The sequence below is a fragment of the Corvus cornix genome, chromosome 3, assembly GCF_000738735.6.
Source record: "Corvus cornix cornix isolate S_Up_H32 chromosome 3, ASM73873v5, whole genome shotgun sequence".
In the NCBI taxonomy this organism is placed as follows: Eukaryota; Metazoa; Chordata; class Aves; order Passeriformes; family Corvidae; genus Corvus; species Corvus cornix.
The window spans coordinates 4,984,924-4,997,630 of NC_047056.1; the positions used below are offsets into that span (position 1 = coordinate 4,984,924).

The 12,707-nt window shown below is 42.4% G+C and overlaps 1 protein-coding gene across 2 annotated transcripts in view; it reads left to right on the top strand.

Annotated features, from left to right (window-relative positions):
* PLCB1 (phospholipase C beta 1) overlaps nucleotides 1-12,707 on the top strand; it is a 341,583-nt gene that overhangs the window by 85,665 nt on the left and 243,211 nt on the right. For both annotated transcript variants that reach the window (XM_039569803.1, XM_039569804.1), the window contains exon 3: nucleotides 10,849-10,917. In XM_039569803.1, coding sequence (XP_039425737.1) covers nucleotides 10,849-10,917 — 69 coding nt within the window. The remainder of the gene's footprint in view (nucleotides 1-10,848; nucleotides 10,918-12,707) is intronic.

A 12,707-nucleotide genomic window follows, 5' to 3' on the forward strand; every position in this document is an offset into this window, starting at 1 on the left:
TGTGCCATGAAAAATGCCCTTGAGGTTTTTAAAAATTGTGCATCATACAGGCTTGGGGGACCTGCAAAGTATTTAGGTCCTCTCCTTTTGCATTTCCCTGCCAGGATTGAGTCCTTCACTACTTTCTTCAAGTCGTGTTTCAGTCACCTTCAAGAACACAAACTTTCTTTTGGAAAGTCAAGAAGTCTTGGCGTGCTGCTGGTGGGGAAAAGGTACTTGGAATAATTATGCTCCAGAGAACAGAACTGAGAACATTTCTGAGGGAGAAAACAGCAACTGCAGTCAAACAAGCTGCTAAATAAGGAAACATCATTAGACAACAGGGCTAACCTTGGGTTTGCTGCCTTGCTTTTTAGTTCCACATAGTAGGAGAACATATAAACAGGAAAGAGCCAGAGTGCCCTGATAGGAGAGAAAAATATCATCTTGTGCCTGTGCTGCCAACGAAACAGAGTTAGCAAAAAAAAATCCCTACCTTGTAACAGCCCCGAAGTGTTGGGTTCAGGCAATGGAATAAGATGCAAAGTTTGGAGTGTGCTGAGTGTAGTGCTGAACACAGCCAACTATTGGCACAGTTCAGGTGTTGGCTGAAGTGAGTCCCTGTTAAGAAGAGTGTGTTCTTTAGCTTGATGAACGATAAGAAGAGCTAATCATCCATCTTTACAGGTTTTTTGCTGATTTACAACTTGGTTCTGTTTTGTGTATGTGCCTTTGATGCTCAGAGCAGCTGGCTCCTGCAGGAGAGAGTAGCTGGTAATTGAGGCTTGAATGTGGTGTAGGGCAAAATATTTTGGGAAACGGGGCTTGGCAAGAATTCAAGGTCTTCCAACAAGTTGCCATTGACTTCATCTCTGTTGTGTTTGCAGAATGACCCGTATTTCCTCATTCAGTGTAAATTCCAATTTCAGGCACAGCTGCCAAGACTAAAAGAATCTGAGGCATGCGCATGCAAATACTTCAATAAAAATAATTTCCCAGCTCTGTCTAGAGATTTATAAAATTATGGTGAAGAATATTATGCATTCAGATTAATAGCAGATGAATGTAAATTAAATCTGTAGAGACTCACCCACTGATTCTGATCTGGGGATTCTTTTTTTTTTTGCTTTGATTTTTAAGATGCACTTATCCATAAACCCTGGGAGCATGCAAAAATAATAATGATTACATCTTGTAAGGAATAAATTAGCAAGAAATTCTTACTCCCCTCTAATTAATTCCCCAATAAACACCGAACAAATAACTGTTTTAAACTCACTTATATTTACAAGGTAAGCAGCAAATAGAGCTAATAAGGGAAATTAAAGTGACAGCAGCAGGTGAAGTGAAAGGGGCTGTGGGAGGACGGAGTGAGAGTTTGTGGCACAGCACAGGGAGAAGAACATGGGCAACTGCTGCCAAGTTCCTGCACTAAGGACTGTGCATGTTTGAAGAAGCAAAATATGATTTCCCTTGCAACAAACCAGTGCTTCCTTCCAGATCTGTTGTGCCCTCACCTGAATGTTTCTCATCTCTTTGGTGTGTGTGGACATCTTCAGCTGATGCTGTTTGTGGGCTTCATCCTCCTTGAGAGCAGCAAACAGTCAAGGATCTGGCTGGGAAAAGCTTTTCCAGCTGCATGTGCAGCTTCTGCTGTCTTTTTCTGATGTTCATATAAAGAGCCTGGAAGTATAAATCTCCAAAATTGTTGGAGTATCAACACCTGCCAGATAGGTCACTTACAAATTAGTAGTTAATGAGTTATTCTCTGAACTATCCAGTGGTAACTTTGTAGATAAAGCTGCGGGGTGGTTGGAGTAGTGAGAACTCAAAAATTTAGCTGTAAATAAATACAATTCCTTTAGATCACTACTGTAGAAAAATGTTTTCTGCGCTCTATGTTTATGGATATTGTGTAGTGCATGTATTATTTTAGTATTCAGACACACATCAAACCCCTTTGTAAAAGTGATTCTTGCTTTCAATATCTGAGGAAAAATAGTCCTAATTTTGCCCACACTTATTAGAATCCATATAACTCAGTTCTTACTTCTTTCAAGATTGAATAGCTTCTCTTCCTCTCAGCTGATTATACAATGCATGTATTTATAGACAATAATCATCCCCCTCTTAGCTGTTTGGTGGAAGCCAAGCTCTCTGAGTCTCCTCTAACAAGAGCCTACTCTGGAATCTGTGATCGCTTCTGGAACCTTCTCTGTAGCTCCTTAAAGTTAAATTAATCTCTGAGTACTGGTGACCAGAGTTTGGGATAATGACTTGTCAATTCTGGCTCATGTCATTAATCAAAATTCAGGCAGAGAAGATCTTCAAAGTTTCCTGTGCCAAGGAAAAAAAAAAAATATCAGCTTAGGTATGATCTGGCTGGCAAGCTCATGTGGTCTCTTATTTTTTTGTTGTTTTACCTTCATGTGATTAATACTCCTTTCATCATCTTATCCAAAGCTGTGCCTATCCCACTAATGTGCCTGCAGCTGCTGGGGTTATTTCTCCTCTCTTTTCCTAAATTGTAGATATTTTAGGTTTTTTCCAGTCTCCAGGTTTTGCAGGTTTTCAGCTGTTGTTGTTAGTGCTCAAGCATCATGTTATAGCTGAAGTCTGCAGTTGGATTTGTGCCTGGACTGTGGATTTTCCAGTTAAGTAACACATGCCAGGGCTGTAGCTAGAGGACTTGGCAGGGGTATACATTCTGCTTCCATACAGTTTTTAGTTGATTCTCTTTATCCATCCATGGAAGTGGCAGGCGTGTAAGTAGGGCATGCGTTGCTGTGTTTGTGCCTTAACATTAAAGCTCCCTTTGTTATGTGGGGAGCAGAGCAACTCCAAGGTCCGAATCTCCCAGTTGTCGTAAACTTAGATACATAAAGAGCGTTTATTGTTTTAATATAGACAAGCCAAAAGCCCTGTACTGTTGACCTGAATTTGCAGTCTCCAAATCCCTCCACAAAACCCAACTAGTTAGAAGGAAAACTGTTCCAGAGCAGTGGAGTTCTGCCAAAAACACCCTCACCTGCTGAAGTAGTTTCTAAAATCATACAGCCAGAGCTATTAATGTGTTGATATTTGTTTAGATGCCTCCAGCTTATGCTGCATGCATTAAAAACGGACTTTTCTAAAAGTTCAAAAGACCTGATCTCATTCAGTCTTGGAATAACCTTCTATTGATGGACAGATTTTCCTGAGGAGGAGCTGCACTGTCAGGTGTGGTGGATGCAGGGGTTGTACAGTGCTTTTCCACGTGGGATGAAAGGCTCTGCTCCAGCTGTTTTCTGTTTGGGGAACTCTGTGGAAAATAATACATTTTACTTGCTTCAAAGGAAAAACCATAATAATGCTCTCTGTGTAGTCTGTGATCCCATGGCAGTGGAAAATAATGGCATGAGAACATCACCCCCAAAATATGGTATGTTCCTTCTTGGACAGGCATTTAATCATCATAATCATACATGTTGTGATTCGAAAGGAGAAGTTTCTTAATAGAAATACTACTTTTTTGTTGTTTTTTAATATACTGCTTAAAACTTCAGTTCACTGTATTCTTCCTTGTGACTCTAAGGCTACAAATTGCCATCTTATTCTCAGTTATGTGAATAAAAATCAATCAAGTACCATTATGAAGGCTGCCTACAAGGTGCTTTTGTATTTTCTTCTGGAGCAGGTCCTCCCCCAGCTCTTTTCATTTTTGAATATGGCTGCACCTCATGAATTTTCCTTTTCCTCCTATTCTTCCCTGCTTGTGTGAGTGGGACGAGCAGCGGTGTGAGAGCAATTTTAGAAGAACCAAACCAGTTCCAACTAGGTACATTCAAGGTGTTCCTGTCCATACAGTTCCCACTGCCAGCTGCAACAGATCCAAGTTGTTTGGATGAGAAACTTCTGGGTTTGAGTGTTCTTGTGGTGGAGCCTTTCCTGGAAAGGAAGAGCACTGGCAAAGGCAGCAGTGGGACAAGGAGTCACCATGTTAATGGGTGTGGGATTAGGATAGGGAGGTACTTCTCCAGTTTTGCCACTGTTTTCCTCTGTTCTGCTGGGAGATCACAAACCCATTGTTCCTTTCATTCACTGATTGTCTTGTGTGTGGAGGCTGTAAGATTAAGGATTGTGGCTTGTTTTTTTGAGCATGTACTGACACTGACTAACAGAGGTAGTAATGATTTTTACATACCAGGCTGAGTTTATACCCTATCAAGCACTGGTGACTTTGGATTAGACCTGTAGCATGGCTGAAGTCTTACCTGGTATGGAATTTTTTCCAGTGCATCACCTGGGATGATGGCTGATCATAGCACACTGAGTCTTCCCCATGTCCTTTGCCTATTTGTGCAGGTTAATTTGCTGGGATGGAGGCAGGCAGCAAATCTTTACTGTGTTCTTCTGCTTCCTGTTTCTTTGCACTAAGAGTTGTATTGTTAAATCTCTGTGCCAGTTTCTAGACTGCTCAGCCACAGCATCTGTAAATCCAAGCAAATGAAATTTTCCTTTAATGAAGCAAAGAACTCTATGCATAGCTGCAGAAGAATTGTTTCATTTTCATTATTAAAAGGGCACTTAGCATGAAAATTTCTCCTCATTTTTTTCCTAATAGCTCAATGTTTTATGCTTTATGTAAACCACAGATCATTTTCCCTGTACTAGAAAATGTTGCTGTTCTTACAACTCCAGGGATACATTGAGAGACTCTGTGTTAAGATAGCCAAAATTTTTCAGATTGGGGCTTATTCTTCCATAGGAATGCCTCCTGTAATGGCCTTGCAGAGAACGGATGTCATGCAACTTTGCTTGCAGGTTCTTCTTGAAGTGCCAGGAAACCTTACAAGGTGTTTGGAGCTCATTCCCAGAGCAGCCGAGTCAAATCATAGATGCTGCTTCTTGTGTTGCTAAGATCCTTCAAGTCTTTTGGAATTAAGAATAACTGACCACCCAGTAAAGTTTAGCACAAGTTCAAATTTACAGATAATACATTTTGGGTAGTAAGAAATCATTCTGTTCTCATTCTGTTCAAGCGATTTTTTGAAAAATTTCCATTCCCTGTAATATGAAGCCCCATGGTTTTGCCAGTTGTTCAGAAATGCTGGTCCAGGCCTAGGGAGCCATGTGGTCAAGGCAGTGTTTAAACCCATCACTTCTTGCTTTCCAAGTGCTGCTCTGTGTAAGAGGAGCACATATCTGTCCTTTCTTCCATCTCTGTCACTCCCTGCCTTGGGAGATGTCCCGTGTCACCCTCAGGGGATGTCCCTTGTTACTGCAGGTCACAGAACAAATGGCAGCAATGCTTCCCGAACCCCATGGGGAGCTGTAGCGGTGCTGACGACAAACAGTCTCCTCTGCTGGACCCTCCTCTCTGGGGGTTTGGAAATTCCCCTGAGTGTGTGGTGAATTGTGCCCAGCCTCATGCTCAGAATGGGGCTGGTGTGGATGAGGCTGCAGTGATTTTCTGCCAGTGCTCATTGGCCAGAAAGGAACAGCTGGAAAATAAGTGATTTTTGAATGAAGCTGTGGAGGCAGCAGAGTGTTTTCTGTCTCTCCTGCCCATCAGGAACAGCTGTGCCTCTCACCCAAATTTTCATTTCATGTGCCAGGATGGTGGATTTGTTTTGGGCTTTGAATTTTGTAATAGATGTTTAGAACGTGGAGAATTCAGAAGCCACTTTAACCAAGTTAAAATTTTGTGTGTTTAATTGACCCTTGAGAAGTCAGTGGCTACTCCAGGAATATAAGAGCTTAACCTGAGCCTTTGTTCCATCCTTTGAGTGCCTCGCTGCTGCTTTATCCATCACCTGCAAGGAGCTAGAAGGAGGTCTGGTTGTTTTGGGCAGGTTGGCAAATTTAGCATTGATGAAAAAATTTTTAATGTTTTTTCTTTGAGAAGGATGGATGGGAAGGTAACAAAATACTTTGAACTAGTGAAGGACGACTGTGCAGAAAAAGACTTCGCTGCTGTTGAGGAGAGTTCTCCTGTTGATTTGAGGTGTATGTGCTGTTCTGCTGCTGCCTTATTGACACAGCCCATAATTTTGATGCCCGATAATTGAATTGTGTCCATGCCAGGAGGAAGCATGGAGACAGCTTCTTCAGGGACTCTCTCTCTCTAGTGGGATGCAGCTTACCAATTATATAATGGGACTTTTGGGGAAGCACAGCACTACTTTAGCACAGCTCCAGTTACAGTCATTGACAACCTTGCTGTTCCTACCTGTAGCTGTCGGTGCAGGTTTCTGTTAAATCAGTCTCGCCAGTCCTCCACGGTTTTCCTTTGGGATGAGAAGACAAATTGCTGTGTTTCATTCAATTTAGTCTTAATGATAATAAGGAAAAATAGATACGTTCTTAACAGAGGAATGATACATGACATCCTCTAGCTGTGCAAGCAATCTTTTGGAACTGGTACTAAGGATTTACTCTCACATGGAGATTTTAATCTGAGTGTGGCTGATGGATCACTGTCAAAATCCCTGAAACCTGAGTGAGGTGTATTCCATAGATGGCTGTAAATTGATGAGTTTCCATACATATTTACTCTGAACCTATAGGGCCTAAGGTAGTTCTTTAGCAGAGCTTGCAATTTCTTCATAACCTGTAAATTCTTCACAGAAAGGGTGATTTGACATAGGAATGGGCTGCGCAGGGGGTTGGGGAGACACCATCCCTGAAGGTGCTTCAGGAAAGACTGGAGGTGGCACTTGGTGCCATGATGGTATTTGGTCAAAGGTTGGACCAGTGATCTCAGAGGTCTTCTCCAACCTAAATGATTCTGTGATTCTGTAATTGTTCCCAATCAGTTTCAAATATTGGTCTTAATATTTTCTTTCTAGCATGTTGTTAGGACAGTAGTCCTGTGGTTTTATTTAAAACAACACTTTTAAAATGCTGAATAAAAATAAGTATAGCACAGAACTGCATATGTTTTTTTCTTCCAGAGATATTCAGCGCTTTCATGTCCAGAAATGATAAAATAGTCTTACTATATTAAAGTACCATTTCATTTTGATTAATTACTCCCAAGAGAAAATGTTGTTTGAGTCTCTGTTTGGAGTTTTTTCAGCAAATTGGCCTTCTCTTTGAAAACTTTGACCAGATGTTGCCATCCAGTAGCACTAAATGGTGCTTGTTTAGAAAACTGGCTTAGTCTTCCAAAGTTTATTTTGCTAGCACTGTTGGGCAAACCTTGAAGGCAGTCTTGTGTCTTCTACTAGACTGACTGGCAATATTTAGAAGAATTAGATAAGCTTTCAGCACACAATTTCTTCTTCAGATTCGAAACTGTGAAGCCACAGGTTTTCCAGCTAAGTGGAAAATGAGTTTACAGAGTTTAATTGGTTAGAGCGTCTCCCAAAGTGGCGCTGGCTGAGAGCTGTGCCATACATTGGGGAAAAAAGAACATCCAGCCAGAAGGGACATAGAAATGGAGGTTGAACAGTTGAGGTCAGTGCAATACACGACTCCTCAGCCACAATGAGTGCTTGCAGAAGAGTGGAATTATTTTTGTTAGGGATGTCTGTAAAGCAGTTGGCTCTCTGGACTAATCCGTGTAGCTGTGGCAATGCACACCTGCTCTTGCTGGGTCTCCTTGACACAGTTTTGGGTGGTTCTGTAGGACAGCTGATCCTGCTCTCAGCCTGCCCTGCTGCTGATGGCTCTCCAGCAGGGCGGGATCCATGAGGATTCCTGCTTTGTAGCTGGGGTTATGTCACAAGCACATTCCCAAGGCACCATGACTCAGTTGGCATCATTTTGGGCAGTTTAAAATAGAAGTGAGCCAGGTCCTCAGCTGGCATAAATTGGTGTTATTATATTAAATTCAGATGGGCCTAATTATAAGTGCTCTAGCAGACGCTGAGGGTTGCACAATCCATTGCTTTTGTGCGTGTGTGCTCACCCATAAAAGTGAGATTGCACAATGCAGCCCTCTCTGAATGCATCTCTGTCTCAGCTGCTAATTGAAACCAAACATAGTAGGATTAATAATTCACTGCTCCGGAATTCTTGTATTAGAAATTATTGGAGGGATCTATCTACCACTTGCATTAAGAGATGTTACTCTATTGCAGGACTAAGTCTCAGCAGCAGTGACCGGAGGTCTCTAAACAGGGAAAAGTTGGACTTGCAGAGGGTTTGGATTTTTTTCTTTCCCCCCAGTTGCTATGGCTTCTGTGCCTCCTGCTACACAGGGTGCATTTTCCAAGCGTGCATGGAGGAAGACGTTAACAAATCTCCTGTTGACTGAGGTGGGGGACGGCTTGGGCTATTTTGCTGTGCAGGAAATGGGGCATTTCTTTGGCCACTGTTCAAGTGTATTTTCCCTTTACAAAAATCGACCCACATTTTGCAATAGGGAAATAGGAAATTGTATTTCCTCTGACTTCCAAGGAAGTTGATCTCTGCTCTCTTAATTAGTTGTTTGAAAGATGAAAGCAAGTGCCTGGGGTGAGGGAATTCCAGGAGGTTTTTTTTGAATCAAAGTACTAAGAAATGGCCCATTATGAATTCTGATTTATCTAAACCCCACTGAATGCTGCCTACAGAGGCACTTCCATGGATGCAGGTCCTGCTCTTGTTTACTTACATTAAATGATGTTGTCAAACACGGATATAAAGGATTCTAGGGATAGGATTACAAACCCTGTGTTCTCTGTCAGAAAGGTAACAGGGCAGGAAGGCCATGAGGTGCATGTTCAGGGGTCAGCCATTCCTACAGCCCTGACAGCTGGGCTGGCCAAGTAGCCCCACAAAATTCCACTTTCCCCTTTTTCTTAGACTGCCCTTGCCATTTCTTGGGTCCTCAGGTGGTCACATTTTCTGCATGTGGCTTGGTGGCATGCAAGCAGATTGAAAGTAGTAGTCAAAGCTCCAAACCAACCCTATACCTGCTCATCCTCCTCCATCTGGGAGGATGCAGAACTAGGCAGGGTTGTTCAGGTCCTTGGGAGTGCTGGTCATTGCCTTTTCCTTTTCTTGTGTCTCTTTTTAATGTGTGTTATTTCACTTAAAAGGGTCTTTTTGTGTTTGTCTTACAGAAGGTCTAGTTGCACTTTCGTAAGTGAATAAATTACTAATTCTGTTTGTTGTTCTTCTCTTTTTTTTAAAACCGAAGTACCAGACAAATAAAATAAGCTTTGAAATTCACTCTGTGTGGCTCAGCATCTCAGTGCAAGATCCATTTTTCTTCAGCATATTTAATTTCCCTCATGTGTTTGCTGTTAAAGCCTTTATTTTTAGTGCTTGTTAGTCCTTTCAGTTGGTGAAATCTGATTTTTATGACATGGTCTGCATGTGCCTGGAGCTTCTGTGGAACATTTCACAGTGGGCTTGAGACCAGTTCGGGGTGTGGGTATTGTTTGGTGTGGTAAATATAACTCCTGTTTCCCACCTGAGTTCTTGCTCTGAGTGTGATAAATTCATGTGTAGCTCTGCCATATTCCATTGTTTTCATTCCTGCCAGGATCTTAATGGTCACATGGATTAACACAAAAGGACTCAAAGCCCTCCTGCTTGTAATTGTAATTTTTTTTTATTTATTGTAATTAATTGTAAACTGTTTTTATTTAAAGTTCCACCTACACTGTCAGAAGAGTGCTTGTGTCCATATGCCCTGTATAGTGGTGGAGTTTGGGTTATTTCCACCTTTTATCACCCTGCCAATGATTCTTTCAAATCTTGGCAAGATTTGATACCCTTGTACTCTTTCAGGGAAGTAAGGGCAAAAAATAACCCTCTAAAAAGTGCGAGTTTCCCTAAACAGGCCACATAAAGAGGGGAAAATTTGCTCATGGACTTCAGCAAGTATTAGAACTGGAGGAATTGGGATTCCTAGGCGGGGGCAGAGGAGAATGTGATGAATGTACAGTCATATGAAAACTGGTTGGTAGAGCTGGTCTTAGTAGAAAACAAAGGTCTACGGAAGTTGTGCAGGAGTGGGTTCCTTAAAAGGAAAGGAAAAAAAAAAAAGATCAGGATCCCAAGTAACCCTTGGTGAAATAACACGCCCATCAATTTATTTTTTTCTTTATTCCTTGGAATTAGAAGAAAAGGAGTAATGGCTTTGTCCCGGACAAAGATACCAAGTTCTCTGCACAGCATTTGCAGTTACTACTCTGGAAGGCTGAAATGCTTGGAAGTGGTGTGGCTCTCCCTGAAGTGTGGTCACACTGCTGCTGAAGTATTTCAGACTGCTGTCGGCAGCTGGGAGTCACACTGGTCCCATCTCCAGCGTCCATTCTCCTTCCAAATCGTCAAATCAGGGAAAGGGGATTCTTCATGTTATGTGTGTGTAGGGGAGGGCAGGAATTTGCCCAGCAGAAGCTGTTCTCATGTGCCAGTTTTATTCCAAGCATGGCATGTGTTGTATAACCCCGTAACTCAAGAGTAGCACATGAACTCTGAAATGCTTGTCAAAAAGTGCATGTTGTTTTACTGAGTCACTAAAATTGTTGAACCTTGTTATCGTTATAGATACAACACTTTGGGGGGTTTATGTGCACTTCCCAAAGTGTTCTGGCAATAATAAAGCAGGTTTTCTATTGCAGAGGCAGGGTTTTCTGATTGTAATACTGCCTTTTGTCACACTATGACAAGCATCAAAATGCTAAAATTGTATTAAAAAGATTAAACCAAAAGCACAGCACCTGCTACTTAGCAATCCAGAAAATCAGCTTGACTCTTATGGCTCCTATATATTATAAATATCCTAGGAGACCTGCACAGCATTGCTGTTGGAATTGCCTGGGTGTACCTGAGCTCTCCTTGAAGCTGATCTTACTTTGGACAAACAGATGTGGGAAGTGGGACACTGATAACACAACAAGGCTTCTTGAATAATGTAATAATAACTTGCGTTGCAATTTTTCCTTCTAGGAGACTGAGCTGCTGGATATCAGCCTTGTCAAAGATGCCAGATGTGGAAAACATGCCAGAGCTCCCAAGGTAGGAATTCTTGCTGCGTGCTTCCCTGTTACATTGCTGACCTTGATAAAAAAGAATGGGAATTATATGCAAGAATTGAAAGGAAGAAAAAAAGTTCCCATCACTAAGTAGTAGTATTTTGCCTTTTCTTTGTTTAACACTGTTTCTGTTGAGAAGTGTTGGGATTGTTGAGCCGTTGTCTTTGGATTCTGGGTGTAAAATCCTGCTGGAAGCTCTGCTGGCAGCCCAGGAACAGAAGTCTTGGTTTGTCAAGGTACGCTTACAAGTTTTTGGCTTCCCTGATGGCAAGGGGCTGATAGTTGTTTGAGTCCGTGTTGTATTTTCTGCTGGTGATTTTCCTCTTTCAGTGCCTCTTGAGGCCAGAAAGAGATTGTTTGGATTTTTTTTTGTTATCGGAGAGGTTGGGATATCAGCTCCCTTTGGGTTTGCCCTGATGTATTGTGCACTCCTTTATAGTCTCTACAGACAGTAGGTTGTAGATGCAAGTTCTCTCTGGTGTTCTTGTTTGGGCAGACACAGCACATCAGAGGAAAAACCAAAGCACTCAGCTCTGGAAGCAAGAGAGTCCCTCAGGGAATCCCAGGAGCGATAGGAAAAAATGAAATATCCCCGGGGGCTGGAAAGTGTGGCCCCGCAGCTGCTTAGCCCTGGTTGAACAGACCAAAAGAATGTTTCTCCTCCTCTCATCTTGGGGAAGGAATATGCCTGGGTCTGGGTGACCTCTCTTCCTTGCAGCCAGCCCTGGGCCCAGGCACTGCCCCAGGGGCTCCTCAGCCCCCCCCCGTGGGCAATTAGGAATGGAAAAGGTTGTTTTTCTGTGCCAGAAAGCAGTTGTAGTTATCTCTGAACAGATTATTCACATTTGGTTTTCAAAGCTCTCCATGTAGTGCTGGCAGCATTTTAAAGGCTGAGTTATAATTGAAATGCAACAGAAGTACTTTATGACATCCACATTAATACCAAATGAGTTCACCATGATTAATGGTTCTATGATGAATAGCAATGAAGTATTAACAATGTCTAGAACATTATTTTAACATGCTACCCGCTTTACAGAGGACATTCATGTTCTTCTAACAAAATGTTTTTAGCTAAAATTTATGCGTAGCTATTGCCTTGGTGACTTTTTTTTATTGGGTTACGTAAAGGCTGGTTTTGTTACAGCACGTTACAGATTTGACAGCAGTGGCATTAAATGAAGGGTAGGAGAAAATCCGGGCTCTCGGGGTGGTGAAATGCACCACCTGTGTGAATGAGTTCGCTTTTTGTCATTGATTTGTGTGTGGGCAGCAGGAAAACAGCACCTGGGTTGGCTGCTGATGGCATCTTGCAAATGGTGTGAAATAAAAGGCTGCTTTTGGGGCCATTTGTACCAGTTTGCTTTGATGCATGTTGTAGGGGTGAGCAGAGGAGCATCGGCTGCAGGTGAGCGGCGTTGCAGAGCCCTGTGCACGTCACTTCCACAGAGGATCTACACCTCAGCTTTAGGAGGCTTGGCTCCAAGTCAGGCAGTAGCAGCTGGGATTGCACAGAGGTTTCCAGTAAAACCCCTGGGATTTTGGCTGACGAGAGAGCACTGGGAATGGAGGATACTCACCAAAGCTTTTCAGGGGCTCTTTTCCACAGCTCTGCTTCCAGCTGGGAGCACCCCTTGCTTTCACTGTAAACTAAGAGGCTGAGGTGATCTTCTCTACATCACCCCACCACCCCTCCTTCTGCCCATAGTTTTGCACAATTTTTATATTGGGGACTTCTGCCAGTTTATGCAAATTTTTAAATCTGTTTTCAGA